Below are 26,791 nucleotides of genomic sequence, written 5' to 3'. Positions count from 1 at the left end.
CTCTAATCTGGAGGACCTGGTTTGATTCCCCATCCTCCTCCACGTGCAGCCAGCTGGGTGACCTTGGGCCAGTCACAGTTCTCTCAGAGCTCTCTCAGCCTCACCTAACTCACAGGGTGTCTGTTGTGGGAAGAGGAACGAAGCTGCTTTGAGGCTCTTTCGGAATTGGGTTACAAAATAATTAGCTTTTCTCCTTCCTGGAAAAAAAACCCTAGATAGCCATGGATTTAATCGATTTATTTCAAACAAAGTTGGTAAAATTGTGGATAGAAACCAAAATAGATTTTTTTTAAATGAGGTGGGCGACATCTTTTTATTGGAAGCCATCTCAATGCCTTCTGCCCGAGAACCAGGATAGCCTTTTTTAAAAAAGTAAATATTAAATTACCTGATCTGGACAGTTCGGAGTGTTGGCCAGCCCTGGCCACTCTTTGGATGGAAGACACCCAAGGAAGCCGAGTGCCGTGACGTGGAGGCAGGCAGCAGGATGCCACCTTGGGACGTCCCTTGTCTCCAAAACCCTACTGGGGTCGCTGCACGTCAACCGTGACTCGACAGCGCAAACCATTTTAAAATAAGAAAAGGAATAAAATTGAGACTTGGGTTCCAACTCGCACTGTTTTGGCGTTGCTAAAGAAACATTTATCGTTTTCTACGATCCACCGGTGACGACATTGGACTCCCTCTTCCCCCTGCAGAGGCTGGACCGAACGGCCTCCCCGTCCACCAGCAGCATCGATTCGGCCACCGACTCGAGGGACCGGAGCGCCAAGGGGGAGACCATCCTGCAGCGGGTGCAGAGTATCCCGGGCAACGACCAGTGTTGTGACTGCGGGCAGGCCGACCCCCGATGGGCCAGCATCAACTTGGGCATCTTACTATGCATCGAATGCTCAGGGATACACAGGTACTGCGCATATGTCGGCTCGGGACAGACAGAAGGATAGGCTTCTTTGCATGGCAAGGAGTTAGAATGTAGCATTTGCTACTAATGGCGTAGGGATGGCCACAGGCAAAGATGGCTTGAAGAGCAGGTGGGAATGATTCTCTCGGAGGCTACTGGCCATGCGGTTCAAAGGTTACCTCCACATTCCGAAACAGGCGACCTCAGAATACCAGAATACTAGGGGGGAATATCAGGGGAAGGTCTCGGCCTCTGTGCCTTGTTGTTGGCCCTCCAAAAGAACTGGTTGGTCATGGTGTGAGACAGGAGGCTGGACTGATCCAGCAGGGCTCTTCTGACGTTCTTATGAAGGCCTTGGCCTCTGTGTCTTGCTGTTGGCCCTCCAGAAGAACTGGTTGGTCACAGTGTGAGACAGGAGGCTGGACTAGATAGACTCCTGAAAAGCAACCCTTGAGGACTTAGGGGTGCTGGGTTCTACCCATCTATGCAAGTCCCTCAGCTGTGTTTTGTACATTCAACGCAATTGCTGCTGCCCTGCAGTGATTCTCTGTTCTGCATCTCCCCCGCAGGAGCCTTGGAGTTCACTGTTCGAAAGTGCGGTCCCTCACGCTGGATTCCTGGGAGCCTGAATTGCTGAAGGTAAAGCTCGAACCGGCTGTGCTGAAACAGAGAAGAGGGGTGAGAGAAACAGGTGAGGGGAGGGCTGATGGGAAAGGAGTCCTTGTGGAGCTGTAGGCTAGCAATCATAGTTTAGTACCCAAAAGGGAAGACCTGACAGGCAGGATCTCAAACTGAGAAGCAGGAGAGGGAAGATATTAAAAGATGCCTTGAGCTCAGGTGATGGAAAAAGCCCCCATGGGTCATTCAGTCCAACCTCCTGCATAGTGCAGGAAATTTACAGCTGCCGCCCCACACTTCCGGTTCTTGGGTGAGAGACCACCCAGGAAGGTGCTGCGAAGGAAAATGACGTCCAGCCTCCTCTGGGGAGTTACAGGAAGTCAACTGTGACTCGGTGGCACTTCTGTAAGTGTAACCCTTTCAGCCTCTTTGGTGTCATTTTGCTTACAGCTGATGTGCGAGTTGGGGAACGCCACCATGAATCAGATTTACGAGGCTCAGTGCGAAGAACTGGGACTGAAGAAGCCCACTGCAGGGAGCTCCAGGTACGGGTTAGAATAATAGAGCTGGGAGGTTCCCCAGAGGCCATCTATCCCAACCCACTGTCGAATACAGGATCAGCCTCAAGCATCCAGGATAAGGATCTGTCCATCCGCTGCTTAAAGACCGCCAATGGGGGGAAGCTTAGCACCTCCTTAGGCAGCTGAATTCACTGCTGAACTACACTAACCGTGAAAGTTATTTTTAATGCTATCTAGCCAGTACTGTTCTGCATGTGGCTTAAAGCCATTGCTGCAGATCCTCTCCTCTGCTGCCAGTAGGAACCTTTCCCTGCCCTCCTTTAAGTGACAACCTCTCAAATCCTTCAAGAGAGCCATCCCGTCCTTTCTCAACCTCCTCTTCTCCAGGCTGAACGTTCCCAACTCTCTCAGCCTTTCCTCGAAGGGTTTGGTCCCAAGCCGCAGATCGTAGGGTTTGGTCCCAGGCCCCAGATCTTGGCCCTCCCTGCCTAGCTTGGAAATGTCCTAGGGGCCTTCCGAAAGCATGAACGGCCCGTCCCCTTTGAACGGTGGTCAGGAGACCAGTCCGACCCACTTCAGTGTTCCCCCCCGCAGGCAAGACAAAGAAGCCTGGATCAAAGTCAAATACGTTGAGAAGAAGTTCCTGAAGAAGCTGCCCAGCACGGAGACCCTGGCCGAGAACGAGCGGAAGCCCCGGCGGTGGAGCGTGAAGAAGTGTCAGAGGCGCAACAGCTCCACAAAAGCCCCCACCGCCCGGCGGAAGTACCGGCACGAGGCAGGGAACGCATCGCCAGCAGCGCACTCGTCAGGTGGGGAAATCGCTGCGGCTTGTGCTAGAACGCGAGGGGGTGGGGGTGGTGGGGAGAGATTTGGGCTTGGCCATTTTGTTTTGGGTTTTGGTTGCCGTCAGCTGCCTTGAACCACGAGGGGAGGCAAGACAGAACTGTTTTAACAGAGACATATAAAGAAGGATCCCTTAGGACAGCCTCTTTCAAACGTTTGACCGTGGAGAAGCGCCTGAAATAAATTTTCAGACTTCAAGGGCCCCCCCCAGGAAGTGATGTCAGCTGGCCACGCCTCTCTGCCATGCTCCCTGTAAGTGACATGTGACCAGAAGTGACATCACTTGACAAGGCAGAGATCTCCAAGGAATTTTGAGTAAGGCAATATGTTTTAACCCTGACCTGGGTTATATATATATATATATATTAGCTAGATCCCACTTGAATGGCTATGAAAATCTACCACACATAAAACTTCACAGCTTTCTAATAAAAGCAGTAATGTCTCCATATGAGTATAGAAATAAATAAATACCACATTAACTCCTTATTTTTAAAAAAAGTGTCACATTTGCACCCAATAGAAACGAAACTCGCAAAACCAGCTGGGAATCCATCCATTTGTTTAACTGGCCTGCAGGAAACCAAAATCGCTAAAAAAAAAATACATAGGGATATAGAAAGGACATTGGTGGTGACTCGCTCAGCTCTGACGCTCCTGGTATTTCCACCCCCGCCCCCCATTCAAAGTGTCTCCGTTTGCAAACAGCTGCTACCCTGGAGAGGAAATTCCGCCGAGATTCCCTTTTCTGCCCCGACGAGCTGGACTCCCTTTTCTCGTACTTCGACACCGGCGCTGGATCTGGCCCACGCAGTAAGTAAAGCCAAGTTGCTTTGTATCAGCTGAGCTTTTCCCTCCCGCCTCTAGGGCATGTGCTCTCGAACTCCGGATGATCGAATAATCACCAAACACGACGCAAGCAAGTGAGAGAACCCATCCGTTATTTTTCACCGACCTGAACCTTTTGTTTGTTTTTTTCCCCTCCCCCATCATTGCACCTTTATCATTTTTTGGGGAGGGCTGTTTTCTATTTTGCTGGCCTGGGCTTCTTTTTCTCCCCCCTTTTCTCGCCGAACCCTGGCGTTCGGCCGCTTTTCTTCCCCTCCCCTTCTTTCGGCCCTTTAAAGGGAGACCCGGTGCTGATTGCTGCAGTCTTTTGCTTTTCCTTTTTAAACGTGCCTGTGACATTGCGTCCACCTTCCTCTTAGGTGGCAACCACATCTCTATGCAGCAACCCCTGGCAGCCGGCCCCTGGAGGGACAGTGGCAATGCTCCCGGTAGGAGCGGTTCGCCGTTCCTCCTGGACGGAGGTAAGGGGATGCCTTAGCAGCGTAGTGTCCGCAAGAGACTCACAGCCACCTCGATCGGTAGCTATTGGCTGTGCTGAGCAGAGCATCCATATTCAGAGGCAGTGCACCGGTTGGTTCTAGAGGCTGGGAACAGATGGCCTCAGTGATTAGGAGTGTTCTTGCAGTTTTTGGCTGGCTGTTGTTTGACACCAGGTGCTAGACTGCATGGTCTCTTTATCAGATCCATCAGAGTTTCTCTTATGTTACTATACTGTAGCTCAGGGGTTGCGGCCCTCCAGATGTCCATGGACTACAATTCCCACGAGCCCCTGCTCATGGTAGGACCGAGTTTGAGTCTAGTGGTACCTTTAAGACCAGCAGCAAAGCTTTATTCAAGGTACCAAGTGGTAACTATATAAACTAATGTGGAAACTTATACTTTGAATAAAACTTTGTTGGTCTTAAAGGCTACCCACTTGAATTTAGCTCCTAGCTCACGCATGCACACTCACGGTAAAGGACAGAAGGTGATCTAGTATTTCAACCTGGTATTGGGGTCATAATATTGCAAGGAACAGCTGTTACGTTGACTCCCTGCTTGTGAGTTCTCTCATGATTTTATGAGCCAATTCCTGGCTTAGATAGACCGGCAGGCTCAACCAGGAAAGCTGGCATTATGTTCCTATAAAGGGTGAGACGCATTTATGGCTGACAACAGCTGGAATCTCTGCATCCAAAGGTACCATAACTTGCTTGGGACAAGCAACAGAGGAAGGCCTGCTTGTGAAACACCTGAATGCTGAACTGCACAGAGCATCAGTCAGATCCAGCAAGACTGCCCATAGATTCTTAAAACGGATGAGACAAATTGACCGGAGTTTCAGTTAGACTCTATTAACCATTAGTTAAGAAATGAACCCCCATGCTTGGAAATGGCATATCACTACAAGAGGGCAGAAATTCGGTTAGGTACAGAGTCCAAATTGTCTAACGCACAATGACTTCCCATACTAAAGGTTCATAATTAATTTAAGCAGTCTAGCAGGTAAACGGGCAGCGTAAAGCTCACTCCATACGCTTGACTGAGAGATCAAGAAATATGTTGTTAGTGTGTGGCTTACGGGCAGTTAAACCTGAATAAAAGTGAGCATTTTTTTTGTCTTGATGCCCTGCTGGTGGGATTTCAGAGGTCATCGAGCTGCTTTAACCAGGATGCTTGGCTGTATGGACCCTTTGATCCGGCAAGGCTGCCCTTCCATCCTTGTGCCTTAGCGCACATGTGTTAGAGCAGTTCACGCATGCACAGTAAACAGCAGGGATGTTGCTGGTGGGGCGCTCTGATCTTGTGAAAAGATGGCAGGGGTAGACCTTAATGACATAAGAGAAGCCAGGTCAAATGAGAATCTGAAAGGAGAATGTAGAAAAGCCCAGTATCAGGAGAACATCCCTGAAGGGTAAAGCATGAAAATTACATTTGTCCATTCCGTGGTGTTTGTATATTGCTGCTCCATCCAATCCTTTGGCCCAAGGGAGAAGTCAAGGTTTGTCTTTGGCCGTGGCATCTTGTCCTTTTCGGCTTCTCCATCTGCAGCCTCCTGCCACTTTTAGACTGAATGTCTAATACTGATACAGCTAATAATGTGTGACATATCCACGGCTTACTGGCTTTTTAATGATATCCAAAGCAGATGTAACCTCCCTAGAAACCAGGGAAGACAAAGAAACATTGGATTTCCCCTTATGACATCATAATCATTTCCCTAAGTGCCCAGAGGTAGATTATATCCTCGTTTAGTTCATCCACCAGATGCCTTTCCGATTTCACAAGTGGTGGTTTGCTCGGGACAAAGCCGTTTCCTCCCAGCAGGTGGTGCTCTTGCCCTTTGCATGTATCAGTCGTGGGTGGGGTCTACGGATGGGCTCCTTTGAGTCCCCGCATATTAAAATGCACTTGGTTTGTCTCTTGTTGGCCCCGCAGGTTTGAGCAGCGACAGCGGGCTCGGCGGCAGCACGGACGGTAGCACCGACGTCCTCGTGTTCGGCTCTGTTGTGGACAGCGTCACGGAGGAAGGTAAATGCCCAGTTTCCATCATCAGCGCTCAGGGCTCTATAGAAAGAAGGTCTTTTCCAAGACCTGGAACCGGGAGAAACCAAGGCGTGTGACATTCCGCACACAAAAATTTGCGCCGTCACCTCGCGCGCAACCGGACGTCCGAGCGCCATAAGTCGTCTGCGCCCCCCATCTGACCCCGATCTTTTCTTCTTCCCCTCCCGTCGCCCCAGAATGCGAGGTGTCCGAAGAATCCAGCGGAGAAGCTGAAATAGAGCAAGAGGCCTCCGACCTGGAGGACCTGCGGGAGCTGCACCCCGGCTTACTGGTTTACAAGGCAGCACGGGCCAGGAACCTGCCCGTCATGGCAGAGGCCCTGGCCCACGGCGCTGACGTCAACTGGGTGAACGACGAAGACGAGAACAAGACCCCGTTGGTCCAAGCGGTGATGGGGGTAGGATATCTTGGCGGTCATGCAAAAGCTGGATACGAGAGTTCCGCCTTGTGCAATTATCATTGCTGTTTCTGTTGCTACTGCTACTGCTTCACGAGGAGAATCTCTGCCCTGTTCGGGGCTTTAAAAAAACACAATGATGTTGAATAGTGCCATCAGGGTGCTGCCTGCTTATGGCAACCCCCACAGGGCTTTCAAACCAAGACGGTTTATCATTGCCTGCCTATACAGAGCTTCTTTGATAGTTTCCCATCTTCCCAGGTCTTACCATGCTTAGCTTCTGAGACCTGACAAGATCAGGTTAGCGTGGGCCATAGAAGTCAGGCCGTCGCTAGTAATGTCTCAAGCAGGGGGCCCAGAAGACATACCCAAATGACAATGTTATAGTACTTTGTTTTTACTTGTTGACTTCCCCAAAGCATCTTGGGTGTTCTACTTTTGTCAGGATGCAAAGAGGTAGCATCCCTGGAGACTACAGTCCCCAGGGACCCTCGTGGGAGAAGGAATAGCACGAAATCTGTTCGAGTCAGTGGAGACACCCAGAACAACGTCTTAACGTCTCCCTCCATCTCCAACAGGGCTCCTTGATAGCTTGCGAATTCTTGCTCCAGAACGGAGCGGATGTGAACCAAAGAGATATCCGAGGGCGTGCACCTCTGCACCATGCAACGTATCTGGGCCACACTGGGTAAGTCAGTCATTTCACATCCTGGTCAGGAGGAAACGGTGTTGATTACGGCCACGGGGAAGGAGGGAAAGTAAAGAGCAAAACCCATTGGGAGACAAGGACATCTCCCTTTCCCCCAATTATAGTTGATACCAATCCTCTCACGCACCGAGTGGATCGGTTCACTTTGGTATGTAGAATCATTCGTGGTACTGCAGACTTATGAAATTGGTGACTCCCCGCTTTCCTATTTCGTATGAGTTAATAAATGCAGCTTCCAGGTAGCGATGAGTCAATTTCCGCTACTTGGGTCTGTTGTTCCGCCAGAAATTTTTTGTTCCGCTCTGCAGTTCCGCTTAAAGGGACGGCATTTCCTCTGACCTGGATTCCATTTATGTTCGGCAGTCAGGTCTGCTTGTTCCTAAAGCGAGGAGCCAATCAGCACGCAGTCGACGAGGATGGGCAGGACCCTCTCAGCATCGCGGTCCAGGCTGCCAATGCGGACATTGTTACCTTGTAAGTGGATCGGGGCCCTACCTGAGCCCAATGCTGGGTTTGGTTTTTATGGCCTTTATAGAATCTAGGCCTTAGGGCAGGGGTAGTCCAACTGCGGCCCTCCAGATGTGCATGGACTATACCCAAGGCCCCATTGTGGCTACCGTAGAGGTCTAGAGGAGGGGTAGTCAACCTGTGGTCCTCCAGATGTCCATGGACTACAATTCCCATGAGCTCATGGGAATTGTAGTCCATGGACATCTGGAGGACCACAGGTTGACTACCCATGGTCTAGAGCAGTGGTCCCCAACCTTTCCGAGGCTGGGGACCGGCAGGGCATCGGGCCGCGCCCCCGCGGACCGCGCCCGTGCGGGCCATGCCCGCGGATCGGGCCGCGCCCGCGGGCCGCACCCACGCCGCGCCCGCGGGCCGCGCCCACGCCGCGCCCGCGGATCGGGCCGCACCCGAGCCGCGCCCGCGAGCCGCGCCCACGGATCGGGCCGCGCCCACGGGCCGCGCCCGCGGATCGGGCCGAGCGGGCGTGGCCCGCACAGGCGCGGCCCAGCCCTGATTCCCTCTCCCCGCCTCCCGCAGTAAGAAGCTTCCCGGGCCGCAAGATTGCGGCCTGGGAAGTTTTTTACTGCGGGGGCGGGGCGGGGAGAGGGAGCCGCGGCCCGGTGCCATGGCCTTTGCGGCCCGGCACCGGGCCGCGGCCCGCAGCTTGGGGACCACTGGTCTAGAGGGTTCATCAGTAGTGTTGCTGATGCCAGGTTCAACATCAGGAATCAGCAGCATCTAGGAGCTTACGGATTCGCCAGGACAACCCGCCGCTACTGATCCCTGACCCGCTACCATCTAGCAGCAGGCAGTAGACAGGGCAGGCCTGCCTCTGGGTCGGTGCTCCTAAGAGGAGGGTGTGCAAACATGCAAGCAAGAAGTCTTGCCTTGAGTGCCCTGATCCTTTCCCGGTTACTCCCCCTCAAGGGTGTCGAGACTCACAAAAGCCTTTCCTCGTTCGTTTCTTGCAGGTTGCGTCTGGCTCGAATGAACGAAGAGATGCGTGAAGCCGAGGGTCCCTTTGGTCATCCAGGTCAATATCCCAACAACAGCCCCACAGAGCTCCAGTACCGAAAGTGTATACAGGAGTTCATCAGCCTTAACATAGATGAGTGTTAGTGACGACTCCCGCAACCCTGCTGCCTCCTCTTCCTCCTCTTTTGGGTCGAAATTTAAGGATAACCGACCGAGCCCAGGATAAAAACAAACAAACAAACTGTTAGATGTGTGTCTCGGGGACGGGGCGGGCTTTGCCAGCGGAAGGTCTCGATTCTGGTAGCCGGAGAGCTGAAGGCCGCGCAGAGAGAGCGAGAGAGAAAGAGAGGGAGAGCCCCCTAAAATAAATATATATGTAAATTTACATATCCGGGTCTAGAAAAGGCTTTTGTGGTGGACATGCAGGTAGATTCGCTTTGGGAGAGGGGTGGATTGGGGCTCGAACACAAATCGCGGCATGCAAGTTTTTACAAAGGTTAAGGGACTCCCCGGAAGCGTGAGGATGAGAAACACACTCCCCCTTCCCATGTACACTTTTGGGGGGTCAGCAGGACCGGCTGCTTAGGAAACAATTCAAATCTTGTGGTCAGGCATAAAAACAGGATCCAGAGTTCCGGGGGGAGGGGGAAGGGGGAGGAGAGAGAGTTGTCCATATATACGGAAAAAGAATCAGGTTAGGAACCCAACTGAACTTCCTCAGAGGTGGCCTTCCTTCTCTGTCTCTTGCGCTCCTCTTTCGCTTTTCTTCTTGCGCACTTGGGGACTGTCCGTTTGTGACCGGACTCCGGAAGGGGCTGAGACTGTTTGATGCAAGAACCACTCGGTGGTTTGGAACAGAATGCATTTGCCTGCTTTCTCTCCTCCTTAGAGGGTGGCCCTGAAGTAGCTTGGCAAGGCTGGTGGTGGATCTGTTTGCCGTGTGCCACCTACGGGGCTGTAGTTCTTGGATTGAGAGGCATGGTTGCCCAACTTACATCCTCTCAGGTTAATGCTAGCAAATGCTTCCTCTTGTTTTCTTTTCTCTTTTATTTAAAAAAAAAATGACCAAGGGGTTAAGCTTAGCTGGTTAAAGCCATAACTCAGCCGCTTCCAAGTTAAGGATGCATTCCTTTTCGGGTGAAGACACGTAATATTTTCAGAGCAGTGAGGCCGGTTGGGAAGTTTCAGGTCTAATACAAACATAGCCTTTCCTTTCCCGTCCCGCTCTGAAAAATAAAGTTGTGCAACTTTGCAGAACAATACAGCGGGAGGAAGGCATGGATTGGCTAGTACACGCGATGTGGCGAAGACCGCCTAATGCGTAATCCTGGAGCTGTTTGGGAACTGGTTGTTAAATGTTCATGTGTAAAGGATAAATAGAGATGAACGAACCAGTTTTTAGCCTACAGACAAAATTGACTGCAAAATTATTGTGGCCTAATTCTCACTGTGGTGGTCAAACGGAGTTTGGGATGTCCTATTCTGTGGGCTCACAGGACCGAATATTCCTTTGTGTAAAATGTTTCCCCGCACAGAGAAAACATTCGTGTCGGGGGAAAGGGTCTAGCCTCGTTTTCTGCGTACACAAAACCGCTTCGTACGAAGCCGCACTCAAATCATACACCTTATTTCCGAAAAGGCAGGTAGCCCGTCTGAAACACGGGGAAAGGGCAAAGACTGACTCTTCAGCAAGATCAGGGGATTTCCATCATGCAAATTGGGATGGGCAGACACCCCCTCGGCTCAGTTCTGAATCGGCTCATTATTTACGAGCTCGCTCAAAGGAAAACCTTGTGCGTTTTCTGGGCGTTCCCTCCAAGAATTTACAAAATCCAGCAACGTGACCGAACCGGCCGTGATCTCTCTTTAAATGTTACGCCTGTCTTCATCCCAAGACTTCCCAAAGCGGTAAGGCTTGGAACAAGAGGCTCATCGCCGGCGATGGGTTTTCGTTTTGTTTTGTAAAACACACCCAGGGAGAACCGTCGGGTCACTCTCCCCTAGCCTTCCGGGGCTCAATGCAACAATTTACTGGAGCACACCAGGGGATTTCTATACCTAAATGGCGATGGATTTCCTCCTTAACTCTTTTGGAGAAGGGGATCGCTCTTTGCATGCACGTCCCTACAGAGACTGTGATCCCTCCCACCCACCCCTCCTCACCAATGCATGACTGCAGAGGACTCAGCAAATCTGGATTTCTCGGATTCCGAGATTAGGGATTTATTTGGGGGAGGGGGGGAGAGCAGGGTGTGGGTGGGTGGGTGGGGCGGGTTATTTATTTATTATGCTTTTTGCTGGAGCGAGACCCATCCGAGTAACTTTGGGGGAGTGTTACGGTCTTTGTCAGGAGAGAGACCGGGATTTGCTTCAGACATAGAAGTAGGTCATTTCTTTGACAATGGTGTATAAAGAGTGGCAGCTCACCCGGGCAGTTCCACGGCGGGGCGATGGAATCCTACCGTGTCCCTTCAAGGCAGAGAGGATGGATGATGCGATAGCAGCTGGCAAGTGCTACCAGGCGCTTCGGCTGGGTTAGATTATTTCCCTCCTCTGGAAAGTGCTGTTGAGTCCAAATCGGTTTACGGGAACCCATAGGGCAGGGATCCCTGGCCTTCTTGAGCCTGTGGGCATATTTGGAGTCCCAACACAGCGTGGCAGGCGCAGCCGCAGAAGGGGGGCCACAAAATGGCTGCCGTAGGCCACAAAATGGCTGCCGCAGGAAGCCACAGAATAGCCACCAGAGCTCAAATTCAGTCACACAGCGTCAATTCTTGGGCTGTGGTGGCAGATGTTGTCAAGGCAACAGTATATATATATAAAAGAAATCTGCACTTTCAGTCCAATCAGAAGTCTTTTTTGGGCAAAAGCCCTACCTGGATCCACCCACTTCCTAGAAATACTTGATGGATGCCAGGAGTTGGCAGGACACACTGGGGGGCCATCTTGGAGACTCCAGCAGTAGGGTTTTCAGGACAAGAAACAGACACAGGTGGTTTGGTTTTGTCTTCCTCTGTGTTGTGATCCTAGAATCCCTTGGTGGACTTCCACCCAAGCCCTAACCAGGCCATCCCTGCCTTGCTTCCAAACTCAGGCTGCATTCTGTTAGGTCTGGGTGGCTCCTCTTCCAAACGCCCCCACTTAGAAATCTAGGGGCTCTTTGGGAGGTACAAGAGATGCCGTTGTCTCGAACTGACAGTCCTTACTGTCTCAAGATTTCCAGCACAGAGCCCAAATCCATATCTGAAATGATCTGACTCTGGCACGCTGCTGTTTCTTGCTAGAAGGGGAGCCAGAGAGTCAAACTGGAAGCAAGCATGAGGTCTAGAGTTAGAATCATAGAACCATGGAAGGGGCCATGCAGGCCATCTAGTCCAACCCTCTGCCCAGTGCAGGATCAGCCTCAAGCATCCAGGATTAGTATCTGTACAGCCACTGCTTGAAGACAGAGGAGAATGTTATGTTCTGTTGACCAGGCAAAGTTGACACAGGCAGTAATCTAAATATTTATACCAGGCCCACCCGACCCAGAAGCTGCATACTCCCTGCCAGTCGTATGGCTTGACCATGTGTATCCCCTGTCCCCCTTGGAGCCTTGAGTGCAGAGAGTCCCATCTGGGTTAGGGTCGGAGTCCTATACATGTTTCTTTGGAGGTATGCCCATTAAAAAAAAGACTATTGTGACGGTAAGCAGTGCATCCTAGCCTAAGCCATGAGATTGCGGATTGCCCCATTTCGGTCATTCCCACTCGCAGCTGTATCCAACCAATGGCCACTGGGCCATCATCATGTGGCCTGGGCAGCTCCACCCCCTTTCCTCACGCCCTAACCGCACTTCCTCCTTGCTCCTAGAGATGACATCGCCCTCTTTTATGTAATATCGCATGACCCTAACCCTGAGTTTACTCCCTTCGCAGACTGGCTGTCTCCATGCCATGTCACCTTTGGTGATTTACGCAGCGAGGTTGGAGGAGCTCTTCAGTGCTCCCTCTCTCCTCCCTGTCCCCCCTCTCCCACTGAATCACACCAGGCTGTCTTGAGCCAAGTTTAACTCAGCAATGATATACTACTCCCACCTTGCCAGAAAGCTTCTGTCCTTGATAAAATGGGCAAAATCTGAGTAAAATGATAGAAATTGGGCATACAGAAACGGGATGGACCTGCCTTCTCAGTCCTGATGCAGGTGCCAATTTCTTCCTCAGTGGGATGTGTTTCTTAGAATCATAGAGTTGGAAAGTACCTCCAAGGTCATCTAGTTCGACCCCTTGCAGAATGCAGGAAATTCACAACTACCTGTCCACACAGTGACCCCAATTCCGAGCCCAGATGATGCCCTTCCGCTCACCCACAATCTGCCTAAATTCACAGAATTAGCATTTCTGTCAGATGGCTATCTAGCCTCTGCTTTAAAACTTCCAAAGGAGAACCCACCACCTGCCGAGGAAGCTCTAACTGTCAGGAACATCTGGATGTTTAGCTGAAAATTCTTTTGAATTAATTTCAACTCATTGGTTCTGGCCCAGTCCTCTGGGAACAGAAAACTCCACTCCATCCTTTATCAAAGAATGGCAAATACAGTCTTTCTTTGTTACACAGAGGTTGGCCATTCATCCATCTTTTCTTCTTCCCTTTCCTCCTTTGGAGATACATTCTGAGCTTTTATGCATTCTCATTTTCCTCCCCTGTAAGTTCCTGTATCTTCGAGCGGGTATGTGTTTCCCATTCCACGGGTATTTTACTTCCTCCAGTGGTCGATTCAATAGACATTGGTTTATGTCTGGCACAAAAACCTGAACTTCAAATCTGCAGGGAGATGTGCTGGGCATGAACTGGTGTAATATTAAATCAGCCACTAGAGGGAGTGAAACAATTTGAGAAAGTGAGTCTCTGTCTCCCTCCACCCCTAGCCCCTCTTCTAGCCATCATGTCTTGAAGGAACCCATTAAATGGGAAACTCAGGGGGCATCAAGGTCTTTCTTTTCCCCAACCGATCGCAGTTACCCCAATCTGTTTTGCCCATTGGAACAACAGGGGATTTTAAAGCTGGGTCACACAGCCGGGTTGCTTAACATAGTGAAGGGGCCACAAATCTGACACTCGGATTTCAGCGCAGGAGACGGACTTCTGCATGGGTGAAGCATTCAGCTGGAGGGCGTATAATCACAAACGTTGAGCGGAAGCTTTTAAAAAAGCAACACAGAAGCTAGCTCAAGACAGGTGACCAAACTACCTCAGGATCACTTGAACATCTGTATCATTCTCCCCGAGTAGAAAAGACCACCCTGCTGCTTTGCAGAAATTGCAGAGGGTGAGGACAAGAAGTCTGGGGCTCCTGAACCAAGGGCACAAGTTTGGAAGAGAAAACTTCCCGCCCCCACCCCACGTTTCACAGCACACGTGATTATTTGTCATAAGAATCGAAATCTGTTTTCCTTGGACCGTGTTTTTGAAAAGTGTAAAAAACCCCAACTTGCATCCTTTAAGTCGGTTGCTCAAGCGCTCACCTTGGAAAGTTTGCTGTCAGTCCCTCCACAGCCGCCTTCCTTGCCCAAACTGTCCCTGTCGATGACAGAGAGGACAGCTCTGTAAAAAGTAAAATTTCCAGGACTCTTGGAGTGGGAGCAGCCGACAAGGGTGGTGATGGAACCACATCTATTAAGCTGGCCTTAAATGAGAGGATTGGTGAGACAGGAGCACCTGGAAACTAGGCAAGGAAGAGACAGTAGCTGGGCGGCAGAACACCTGCTTGGTGCACAGAAGGTCCTGGGTTCGGTCCCCAGCATCTCCAGCCAAAAGGATTTCAGGTAGCAGGGGTTTGGAGGACCCTTCACTTCCTGAATGCAGGAGAGCCGTGCCATACTGCATTTGGCAAACCCCGGGTTCAGTCCCCAGCATTTCTAGCAAAACAGCTTTCAGGTCCTTCCTGGGACTCAGAAAAGCCACACCATTTGAGAGCAGGCATTATTGACAGACCTCCGAATAAAGCCGTTTCAGAAGGTCTCATTGCCTTAAACTTCCCCCTCCCTGTGGTTCTGACCATTTTCAAAAGGCCCCGATCCCTCAAAAATACTGAGTCGCCGTACCTCCACAACACAGAGAACAGTTGCGCGGAACGACCACAGATCTTTCTCCCAGGCCATAACTCTCTCACCTGTTTTTTGTTGGCATTTAGTAGCACAGGAATTATTTTTTTAAGTGTTTTGAACCTGAAAGTGTACAGCTTACAGCCCGAAGATGGGTCACTGCCAGAAATCGCCATGGGTCCGAACTGCGGGGTGGGAGAATTCCTGCATGTGTGGCCAGACAGTTTCTCGATTTCAGATGTAGCGGTACCGTCTATCGTTAAGAGGTGTAAAATCAACTTTGTGCACTTTTCCTGCTTAACAGTATTGGGTTCTCTCTTTTGGGATTTTTTTTTGGGGTGGGGGGGAGGTCATGGTTTATGTGTTGTCGTTTTATACAAAAGGGTGACCTTGTTATGTATTTAATTTATTGCTGAGAAAGCCCTGGAGGGCTCATGTAATTATTATTTTTTCATTCACTACAGTTTGGCTGTATGTAATGTTGGGACTCTATTCCCCCCCCCCCTTTTGTACAGTTGCTTGGGCATGTATTTTTCTTTTACTATAAAAAAACAGCCAACCGGCCGATCTTCCCCCTGCCTCCTTCCTTCCCATTCCCTGATTTTCTTTTCAACACGTAGTTCGCAGATTGACAGATGCGCATCGATTCAAATGGCACATTTTCCCCAACCCGCCCCCCCCAATTTCAAAAAGAAAAAGCCTCTCTTTCAAAATTAAATTTCTTGGGGTGCCAACTGCATTTTACGACAGGTTTCTCTATCAGCTGCCATTGAACAAGCAGGGTGTGTGCGTTTGGGAAATTATATACAATTATATACAATTTCAGGTTTGTTTGCGGCAAAGATTTTGGTGTGATATGACACGGTTCTTCCTTCCTTCCTTCCTTCCTTCCTTCCTTCCTTCCTTCCTTCCTTCCTTCCTTCCTTCCTTCCTTCCTTCCTTCCTTCCTTCCTTCCTTTTCCTTCCCTCCTTCCTTCCTCCCTCCCTCCCTCCCTCCCTCTCTCTCTCTCTCTTTGTTTCTTTCTTTCTTTTCCTTCCTTCCTTCCTTCCTTCCTTCCTTCCTTCCTTCCTTCCTTCCTTCCTTCCTTCCTTCCTTCCTTCCTTCCTTCCTTTCTTTCTTTCTTTCTTTCTTTCTTTCTTTCTTTCTTTCTTTCTTTCTTTCTTTCCTCCTTTCTTTCAATATGGATGTATTTTTACCTGGTGTGGTGCACAATCCTGTTTGAGATATTCGCATACCAAACAGTCTTGCTTCCTGTTCTCCTCCCCCTGCCCCCCCCCAGCTCCAGAGTGGAGGGAGGGTTCCTTGGCAAAGAGCCAGCTAGCGCGTGGGATTACCGATTTGCCTCCGTGAAGAAAGCAGCGCCCGAAACTATTGTTTCCTCTTACAGCCAGGTCCCAAAACAGCAATGATCTCATAGATCTCCCTTGGCTCACTGTCACGGCGCGTGATACAAAACAGGATAGTGAAACCTTGGGGTTTGGAATTACAAGTCATCTCCAGATTTATGGCAGTCAGTTCTCCTGGAGAATATGGCTGCTTGAGAGGCATTGTAACCCCCACTAAAGTTTCCCCCTGCCCAACCCTCTCTTGGTGTAGAGGTTCAGAGAGGCAGCTTCTGATCTGGGCCTAATCTGCACACAAAGGATAATGCACTTTCAATGATCTTTGGCAGCTGGATTTTCCAGTGCAGAACAGTGCATTGAAAGTGCATTATCTATTGTGTGCAGACTAAGCCCTGGAGTGCCGGGTTTGATTCCTCCCTCTCCCCCCTCCACATGCAGCCAGCTAGGTGTCCCTGGATTAGTCACAGTCTTGTTGGAGCTGTTCTCTCAGAGTTCTCTCGGGGCGTCTGTTGTGGGGAGAGGAAAGGGAGGCAACCTTCCTTCAGGTAGAGAAAAATGGAATATAAGAACCAATATAATATAATATAATCACGCACTCAGGAGCACTAGACACAGAGACGACAGAAAAACCATAGAGTCGGAAAGAGCCATAGAGGCTCTCGAGTCCAGCCCCCTACTCAGTGCAGGGTCAGCCTCCCTCATAAATGCTTGTCCCATGCGGACCATGTGGTCCAGTTAATGCACCTTCAGACCTCGGGGTGGCTTGATTTTGATCCACCTCCTTTGACCTGAGGTGGCTGATTGTCTTTCTCACCTTCCCCCCACCCCCCAATCTCCCAAAGAGTACAAGTTATGCATTCATGGTGTAACGCCAGGCCTCTTCCCCTGAGATTTATAGCAGCAGCATGAGGATATATCATTTTAATCACAGGACAGACATCCCTAAGCCAACAAGTTGTTCTCTTTTTGCTGCCCGAGGCTCTCTCGGTTTCTATCAAAACAGCGCTGGAGAAGGAGGATGCTTGTCACTGTGTCTCCAAGCTATGTGGGTCGGCAAAATCTCATTGTGCTGCCTCAAATCCCACCACTTCAGAATGCCAGTGGGAGATCTCAGTTTTCCATTCTTCCTGATATTCATTATACCCTCTCTCTCTCTTGCATTAGTTGTTACATGCAGAGAGCAGTCTATAAAGTCTCTGCTCCCCCAGCAGGTCAGGAAGCAAGGTCCCAGCCTAACTCTCTCCCTGATGGACTAGTTTTCAACATGCAAGGAATGACTCTCTCTGTCTCTCTCTATATATATACATATATATATGCAAAGAGAGAGGAGAGAGAGAGTTGCTAGCCCTTTGCATGCACATCAGGGAGAAATCAAGCAGATCAGGGAGGCCAGATTAGTCTAGTCCACTCCCTGATGAGCTAGTTTTCTGCCTGAAAGGGAAGAGATTTTATGGGAAAGCATCCCAAGTAAGATTTCCCTCCACCTGCCTTCTAAATTTCAGGGATTCTACCACGTGGGGTTTTTTTTTTTTGCCAAACACATAGATCAACTCAAAGTCACTACGGGTGGCTGTTTTTGCTGCAAATTCATGAAAAGTTTGGGGGAATCAGGAGGGAAGACGCTGCCATGGGGTGGGGGGGGCAGTCTGTAAATACATTCCAGCTGATTAACTCCTCTCTCCCGTTCTGCCTGTTTTCGGTACAATCTTTGTAACACTGTTTTTTTTTAAGTAGCTTTTCTCTTTCTTGTTCATTCCACTCTTGCCTATTCAATCTATACCGAGTATACCTTTGGAGCTGAAAACTGTATGTGATTATCTTTGTATGATTTTACTACAACAACAAACCCAGAGAAGACGAAACTATCATTATGCGCACACACACACATACACACAAACACGGGAGGGTGGGGGGGGGGAGAGAACCTCCACAACAGTTTCTGCTACTCTGACGTTTTACTGCCCAGTCCTTTCCCTCTTCCTACTATCGTCTCTTGAAACACCATTAATAAAAATCTAGATGAAACTTTGTCTGTCTGTCTCCTCCTGCTTTGCCTCTTGCTCTGTACTGTCTCTTGTTTCCTGTGTTAACTCCACCAGCTGACACCTTCACACATGCTGCGGGCTGGCCTCAGGACACGCTTCTAAACCCCCCCCCCATTCTAGTCTCAGTGCCCAAGACCCCCAAAATGGCTAAGAGGTCTGCCTTCCCCCTCACATGCCCTGTCCGTTAGCTCGCCAACAACTTCTCCTGCACAGCTCAAAAAGCCAGGGAGGGGCTTGTTCTTTCAGCTAAAGGCGTGCTCGAAAACGCACACTTGCCATGTGGGTGGTTATCGTCAGAGCCTCACTAGCATGTGGAAACGACAATTCCCTGTGGCATCTCTGTGGCACCTGGAACATGATGTGCTCAGAGAGGGGAGCTACTGAACCACAAAGCGTGGCACCAGCCCTAAGACTACTAACAATTGAATCAACCAGGGATCCCCCAAATTAAAAAAAAAAGTTAATTTGTGTAATGTCATTTAAAAATCGGTGCCGTCAGAGGCATTCCCCCTTTTCTTACACAAAGGAGAGGATCTTAGAAGGTGTATTCCTTCCTCCATCTTAGAAAGGGTAATTTCCTTATTCTTTCTCACTCTTAGGAGACATTCCTTCATGTTAGGAGAGTAGGGTTGCTGTCCTCCAGGCGGGACCTGAGAATCCCCCGGAATTGCAGACTAAAAAGATCTGTTCCCCCAGAAAGAAATGGATGCTTTAGAGCAGGGGTAGGCAAACTATGGCCCTCCAGTTGTCCATGGACTACAGTTCCCATGTGCCCTGCCAGCATGAGAATTGCAGTCCATGAACATCTGGAGGGCCAGTTTGCCCACCCCTGCTTTAGAGGATGGACTCTAGGGCACTGTATCCCAGTGGGGTCCCTGCCCTCCCCAGGCGCAGGAGTTCCCCACCCTGAATCTTGCAAGGCTACCCTTGAATCTCCCACCAGTGGGCAGGGTAGACTTAGCAATCTTAGAGAAGAGGCATTCTCTCTCTCACACACCAAGAAGAGGGGCTTCCGTCTGGAGCAGAATGGCTAGACATGAATCCACCAGGACCTGAAGAGACCCACAAGTTTTTTGGGGGGAGGATAAGAACTTCCAAGAGTCCAAGCTCCATTCGTCAGATCCTGGAAGAGGCACTCCTACATCTTAGAAGAGGCATTCTCCCTCCCGTCCTGTCCATGAGGGAATGCCTCTTCTTCGCACGTCCCTAGGCAGTCACCTCTCGTCTTTCTTCCGCAGGAGACGCAACCTATCTTGACATCTTTCGGGAGTTCTCTCACATGGCATCCAACAACCCGGAAAAACTCAATCGCCGTAGCCTCCACTTCAGCCACTCCTGTCGATAGCTGTCGCCGTCCCTTTGTCTCCGTTGAACTCGGGGAGAAGAGTCAAGATGGCGTGCCTCACAGGAGGGCGATGGGATGGGCCTGGCTGAACTTTTGGGAACTGGCCCGGCCGCGATGGGGCGGCCACCTCTACGCGACTGGCGGCCACCTTGCTGAGATCCGCTGCCGGTTCGACACCGTTTCTTACCGAAACCAAATGCCCATTTCCTTACCCCAGAAACAAGGGTGTGAATCCGCCTGGGCAATCTCATGAATAAGTCCACCAAAGATCGCAGTTGTTCTTTGCGAGCTGCTCAGAATCAGTTATCACCTGATCAAAACACACTGATTCTTCTTCATAGCTTTCTTATGTGTTTCCCCTCCAGGGAACTGAGTTTCCCTTCTTCTAGTTTCTCTTCCCGATAACATCATGAGGTAGATTAGATCCAAAGATCTTAAAGAGACCAGCCCACGGGTGGGATCTAGGGAATCCCCCAGTTTTACAGCTCCTCTCCAGGGGACAGAGATCAGTTCTCCCGGAGAAAATGGCTGCTTGGGAGGGGGGGCTCCATAGCATTATGCACACTGAAGCTCCTCCCACCCCAAGCCTCACCCACTCTTGGTTCCACCCCCAAACCCTCCAGGTATTGTCCAACCACAGCTGGCCATGCTAGGGGAACTCCTAGTAGGAATTTGAACTAGGGTCGCCAAAACAAGGTGGCTCGGAGTGACCTGGAAATTATGCTCTACAAATTAGTTCATGTTTGTGTTTTTACCCTACCCTACCCTGAGGCCAGTCAGATCTCAGAAGCCGAGCAGGGTTGGGCCAGGTTTGTCTTCTGATAGGGGACTGAAGCAGAGGCAAACTGTGGCAAACCGCCCCTGAACTTCTCTTGACTTGAAAACCCTGTGAGGTCACCGTAAGTGAGCTGTGATTGGATGATAAATATATATTTATTGGAGGAGTTGCTCTAGAGAAGGGCAGATTCCTAGAGTGGTGCGGCATCACTTCTGGGCACAACCCGGAAATGACATCACAGCACCACCTGTCGTAGGCACACCCTGCCCCGCCTCTTCCTCTTGCTGGAACTAAGCAACCTAGCAGAGCCTGAAGACCAGGGACAAGTGCTTGACCCCTCCCTTAATCCTGATTTGCACCCACATCACCCCAGTCTTATGCTCTATGCGCTACCCCAGTAACTTGCTGTTGCTCCCTCTGGTCAATTTAAGCAAAAGGGTTGTTAACTGCGACCCGGTGAAATCTTTGGCTTTCCGTGGAAGCCGCCACGTGGAAGGAATTGGGGGCAAAGAGCCTACAGCTGCTGGGGGAGCAGCACAAATGTCTACCTTGATCTCACTTGCTGTGCTGGCCACAGCATGTGCGGGAAAGAGTTCACTCTTCTTCTTCAAACCACTTTGACTGTTTGCAGTTGGGCTTTGCCATTTTGCACAGTAAAATCCAGTCACAAAGCAGATGGGAAAGGCGCCGTTTAGTGTGCATTCTTTCTAAGAAAATGGCACTTAGTATTTCGTTTCTCATCCTGGAAGGCTTCAGAGGCTGCAAAGGTCAGAAATCGTCTCTTGCGGACAAATATTAGACTCTTGCGTTTCACAGTTGGAGCATGCGCAAAGTATTTTCGCATGCATTATGAAATACATTTTTGCAGTAACCCTGTAAGGTGGGTGGGTGGGTTGGGGGGAAATATCATACTATTTCATGACTACAAATTCGAGTCTGGGGAGAGCTGGTGAGGAGACTAGCCCTGTCACCGCTGTCTTCGTGTCAGCCAGGTAGAAAATCTTTTGTTTATATTCTGAAATGTAATATATCGCTGAGCAAAAGAAGTGTATTTTTTAAAACGCCGTGGGAGGAGGGAGTGGGGGGCCTCGAGGAGGGAGAGAGAACGTTATTTACCAGATTATAAATAAAGAAGGTGGCAATATAAATAAAGAAGAATTCCTGCCCCCCCATCCCCTTTCACTACACCAGACGTGGTTCCCTCGGAATTTTCTGGTCTAGCCTCTTCAGACTAGACAGAAGTTCTCTGGAGTTTTTAGGGGCTGGAATTTATTGAGCCAAATGGGATCAGCCCCCCCAACCCCCCACAAAATGGGGCCAAAGCCTGTGTTTGTCATTTGTATCGTATACTTAATGCTCACACATTTTGTACCATCACACACATACTAAATAATGCATTTTCAACGCAACTTCATTTTGCTGTGTGAAACGACAAGACCCACTTGCAGACGGTGGTTTGAAACCGCATTATTTAGCATGCGTAAAAGCGCATTTAAATCTCCTCAAAACCTACTGGACTGGATCGAAACAAGATCGAAAGAACAAACCAGCTTCAGGATAATCTGAGAGAAGCGGAGCCAAGAGTTAACATCTCCCAGAATTACAACCGATCTTCAGGCAATAAAGATCAGTCGGGTTAAATCGTTGGGTTTGGCAAACACAGATGCAGATTTTCTTCGAAAACAGCACCAGCTCCAGCTAGAAATACTGAACAGCAAACAACAGAACAATGCCCTGGCCCATGCACCCAGCTGTTTGCAGGTGGAGGAGGAGTGGGGGATCAAACCCAGTTCTCCAGGTGAGAGGCTTCTGCTCTTTAACCACATTGACCAGAGAACTGCTCTCCAGCTTCGTTTCGTACCAATCCAATTTCCTGGGAAATCTTCAAGGGCAGCTTAACAAAACATGTTCTGTTTCTGTTCCTGGCTCTAAAGAAAAGGGGAAGGGCATTTTGCAATCTTAATATGGGCAACTCATAATTTAGGCCAAATTGTGATTTATTTTTTTCTTTTTCCGGCCTGTTCTGCCTAAATCATGAGATGTTTCAGGGAAGAGAAGGGAAAATCTGGTCACGAGGTCAAACGAAGCCAAATCTGTAAACTTTACGAAAGAAATTGGGCGTAAGGTATGCTTCATGTTGCAAAACCTCAAGAAATGCTGGGAGGCACATCTCCCACTTTGGGGAGTTTTCGAACTCTCTGAGGTAAACGTTTCAAGCGGCATTCGTCCAACTGAGAGGGAGACTGGGCTGAGGACGACGGGGACGTTCCGGAATGTTCCAAGCCTTCCTGATGAGGCACAAATTGTGGTATCGGTCCAGGATGGAACACAACATTCGCTGGCCATGCGCAACTTGGATCTTCTGGAATGTTCCGAGATTTCTCCTTGAGACATTTTTGGCTCTTTGGTGGCATTTGTCCCCTCCCAGATATTCTATACATTCTTCAGGCCTTCTCTCTGTTTTTTGTTTTCTGGGGAACTGATTCTCAACAATCTGTGCCTCGTCTCCTCAATAGGCCGATTGGGGATTTTAAAAAATTTATTTTGGTTAATTTCCAAAGTCATATTTTTCTGGATTCCCGGAATACCCCATTTTGTGTGTGGGGGAAATGGCTTCCGTGATTGGTACGAATCATCAGAAATAATAATTGGGTTATCATCGGCTTATTGGGTGATCAAAAAGCATGTCACGATATGCACGGTTTTAAGAGCTGCGTACAACGTGCTCTTTCATCATTTCTTATTACCCTGTTTGATTTGCAAATTTAATTAATGTTTAGCCCTTGGACATAATTCTCAGTTACGGATAGGCACAAACTGCATTTTTTGTGATGCACTTTGTGGTTTGTTGACTGAACCACGAACCGAACCAAACTGAGGGGTTGGTTCATATCGGTTCATGAGCCATTTAAAATATAAAGCCCTGCTTCTGTTCCCTGCAACATTTCACGGGGAGCAGAAACATAGCTGACCGATGAAACTGCTGCTCAGCTCTTTGGTTTAAATGGCTCCCAGTCATTTAAACTCCACATTCTGCTCCTTGCGAAAAGCCAGGGGGAGCAGAAAGCAGCTGTTTGGTTTAAATGGCTTGTTATGTAATTTATTGCTGAGAAAGCCCTGGAGGGACCATGTAATTATTATTTTTTCATTCACTACAGTTTGGCTGTATGTAATGTTGAGACTCTATCCCCCCCCCCCCTTTGTACAGTTGCTTGCCACCACGTGGAAGGAATTGGGGGCAAAGAGATTTGAGCCTACATCTGCTGGGGGAGCAGCACAAATGTCTACCTCGATCTCACTTGCTGTGCTGGCCACAGCATGTGGGGGAAAGGGCTCACTCTTCTTCTTCAAACCACTTTGACTGTTTGCAGTTGGGCTTTGCCATTTTGCACAGTAAAATCCAGTCACAAAGCAGATGGGAAGGGCGCCGTTTAGTGTGCATTCTCTCTAAGAAAATGGCACTTAGTATTTCGTTTCTCATCCTGGAAGGCTTCAGAGGCCGCAAAGGTCAGAAATCGTCTCTTGCGGACAAATATTAGACTCTTGCGTTTCACAGTTGGAGCATGCGCAAAGTATTTTCGCATGCATTATGAGATACATTTTTACAGTAACCCTGTAATGTGGGTGGGTGGGTTTAACCACATTGACCAGAGAACTGCTCTCCAGCTTCGTTTCGTACCAATCCAATTTCCTGGGAAATCTTCAAGGGCAGCTTAACAAAACATGTTCTGTTTCTATTCCTGGCTCTAAAGAAAAGGGGAAGGGCATTTTGCAATCTTAATATGGGCAACTCATAATTTAGGCCAAATTGTGATTTATTTTTTCTTTTTCCGGCCTGTTCTGCCTAAATCATGAGATGTTTCAGGGAAGAGAAGGGAAAATCTGGTCACGAGGTCAAACGAAGCCCTATCTGTAAACTTTACGAAAGAAATTGGGCGTAAGGTATGCTTCATGTTGCAAAACCTCAAGAAATGCTGGGAGGCACATCTCCCACTTTGGGGAGTTTTCGAACTCTCTGAGGTAAACGTTTCAAGCGGCATTCGTCCAACTGAGAGGGAGACTGGGCTGAGGACGACGGGGACGTTCCGGAATGTTCCAAGCCTTCCTGATGAGGCACAAATTGTGGTATCGGTCCAGGATGGAACACAACATTCGCTGGCCATGCGCGACTTGGATTTTCTGGAATGTTCCGAGATTTCTCCTTGAGACATTTTTGGCTCTTTGGTGGCATTTGTCCCCTCCCAGATATTCTTTACATTCTTCAGGCCTTCTCTCTGTTTTTTTGTTTTCCTGGGAAACCGATTCTCAACAATTTGTGCCTCCTCTCCTCCATAGGCCGATTGGGGATTTTAAAAAAATTTATTTTGGTTAATTTCCAAAGTCATATTTTTCTGGATTCCCGGAATACCCCATTTTGTGTCTGAGGGAAATGGCTTCCATGACTGAAAACTGAAACATCTTAACATCCTTCTTTATTATACTCAACTATAAAGACTTTTTGCACATCGGTTTCTCCCAAGTTCTCCAAAAAGGTAAACTAGGGACATTAGAGGACAGGTACCAGAAACATCCAGCCTGTCTTGGGTAAATAGAGAATAGGATGCTTTCTTTTGTGTACATGTCGGTCTTGGCCCCCTGATCTATGATTCATACGGACTCAAAGTTCCAGGGACGGGTGATCTGTTTAAAGCAAAATATGGCCCCATTGCCAGCTATCTGCTGTACCGAAGGTTAATGGCATCAACAGGCCAAGCCTTACGGAATCTAACATACCTTCCCCAATTCCAAACTTTTTCTTGGTGTGTAATGCGCAGAAACTGTGCTAAATGGGTCACGGCACTAATTCACGGAGCTGTCGTGCGGAAGTTTTCCATAGGAATTGCTTCACCGGACCAGATGAATCTCTGGCCTCGTCCCACAGGGCTGGTCTAGCTTGTTCTGCACCTTTCCCATCCTAGCAGCATAAATACGAACTTGAAATTCTGAGGAAGAGATTAGGATCAATCAATGGATCTCATTACAGTTGGATTGGAAGTCGAAAAGGGGAAGTGGAGCCTTATTCCAAAAGTCCCTGACCTTTTTCAGCCAGCTAGCCCTTTGGAAATTCTGGCCAGCTTGTCCTGTTTGAAATCCCTCAGCTTTTTTCCACACAGCTGAGCACAATGGCTCCTTTTTTGAAACTTCTTCTCTAACTCTAATTTGACTCTTTGGCCACCCACCCTAAATTAGCTCGGCTCGGTGCCAAACCTGTTTTTCCAGGCTCCCTCTGGAACTGAGTTGGCAAAACCTGGCCAGCCTTGGACATCTCCGCTCTTCCCTTGGATCCCAGGATGGAAGAATAAGTGGTTGTAAGCCTTTTTTTAAAAAAGAAAAATCACCTCCCCAAGAAGGATAAGAAAGTGGCCCACAATTGACTTCACTTGTGATCTCCAGGAATCTTTCAAAACCTAGCTGCCACTTGAACACAAACACACACACAAATGAAGTAAGGGTCACACCATTGTTGTGTCTAGACCAGCATCCTGTTTCAAGCGGAGGCCTACCAGGTACCGTTGAGAAGCTTATGAAGCGAAGGTCTGCCCAGTTTGTTTGTCACAGATGGACTGCCTCTCATCCTGGAGGTTCCATCCCATTCTTAGCTGCCTTTGTTAATAGCAGTGGGTACACTTGTCCCTCATGAATTCATCCAAAAGTTTTGTCGGATCAGACCAAAGAACTTTTAAATCTAACATCCTGTCTGGCCAGCCAGATGCCTTTGGGGAGCTCAGAAACACAACAGGAAAGCAGCAGGCATCATCAGTAACCAATGCTGGGCAGACCTGAATATGGAGGCTCTAATTAACCACTAAGAGTCATTGATTAAAATATTTACTTGGGAATTTTGTATGCTGACTCTCCGGAGATCTGCTTTTGAAGTAACTCAACATAACACAGGCACAGATGTCATTAAAAGAGGATTAGATAGATCCACGGAGGATCGGTCTATTGGTGGTTACTAGCCATGGTGACTAAGGGGAACCTCCATGTTTAGAAGCAGTCAACCTCTGAATCCCAGAGCCAGGAGGCAACATCAGGCCTCTCTGCCCTGTTGCTGGCCCTCCAGCAGAACTGTGTGAGACAGGATGCTGGGATAAATGGACCACCGGTCTGATCCAGCAGGGTTCATTTTGATGTTCTTATCTCACCGTGTAAAGGAGAATAATAAAATAATCAGGGGACCGCCCCTCCCCGTGGCTCTCCAGATGTCCATGGACTACAATTCCCATGAGCCCCTGCCAGCATGCTTTGGCCTTTTCAAAGTAACACAAGTAGTTTATTAAGGA

At 49.1% G+C, this 26,791-nt stretch overlaps 1 protein-coding gene across 5 annotated transcripts in view; it reads left to right on the top strand.

The window, feature by feature from the left end:
• Positions 1 to 22,521, top strand: part of ACAP3 (ArfGAP with coiled-coil, ankyrin repeat and PH domains 3) — an 89,790-nt gene extending 67,269 nt beyond the window's left edge. Inside the window, exons 14-25 of one of the 5 annotated variants that reach the window (XM_077312145.1) lie at positions 699 to 907; positions 1,474 to 1,543; positions 1,973 to 2,067; positions 2,638 to 2,852; positions 3,595 to 3,699; positions 4,095 to 4,197; positions 6,146 to 6,246; positions 6,459 to 6,679; positions 7,258 to 7,367; positions 7,752 to 7,862; positions 8,870 to 8,931; positions 19,584 to 22,517. In XM_077312145.1, the coding sequence (XP_077168260.1) occupies positions 699 to 907; positions 1,474 to 1,543; positions 1,973 to 2,067; positions 2,638 to 2,852; positions 3,595 to 3,699; positions 4,095 to 4,197; positions 6,146 to 6,246; positions 6,459 to 6,679; positions 7,258 to 7,367; positions 7,752 to 7,862; positions 8,870 to 8,931; positions 19,584 to 19,690 (1,509 nt within the window). In that variant the 3' untranslated portion in view covers positions 19,691 to 22,517. Of the gene's footprint in view, positions 1 to 698; positions 908 to 1,473; positions 1,544 to 1,972; positions 2,068 to 2,637; positions 2,853 to 3,594; positions 3,701 to 4,094; positions 4,198 to 6,145; positions 6,247 to 6,458; positions 6,680 to 7,257; positions 7,368 to 7,751; positions 7,863 to 8,869; positions 9,259 to 19,583 lie in introns of those variants that run through there. The other 4 variants (XM_077312146.1, XM_077312150.1, XM_077312148.1 and 1 more) reach the window with 4 other exon arrangements.
• Positions 22,522 to 26,791: the final 4,270 nt, after the last annotated feature.

The sequence above is a fragment of the Paroedura picta genome, chromosome 15 (genome assembly GCF_049243985.1).
Source record: "Paroedura picta isolate Pp20150507F chromosome 15, Ppicta_v3.0, whole genome shotgun sequence".
Taxonomy (NCBI): domain Eukaryota; kingdom Metazoa; phylum Chordata; class Lepidosauria; order Squamata; family Gekkonidae; genus Paroedura; species Paroedura picta.
Note: the sequence above shows the minus strand (reverse complement) of the source record. Positions and strands in the feature narration are given on the sequence as shown.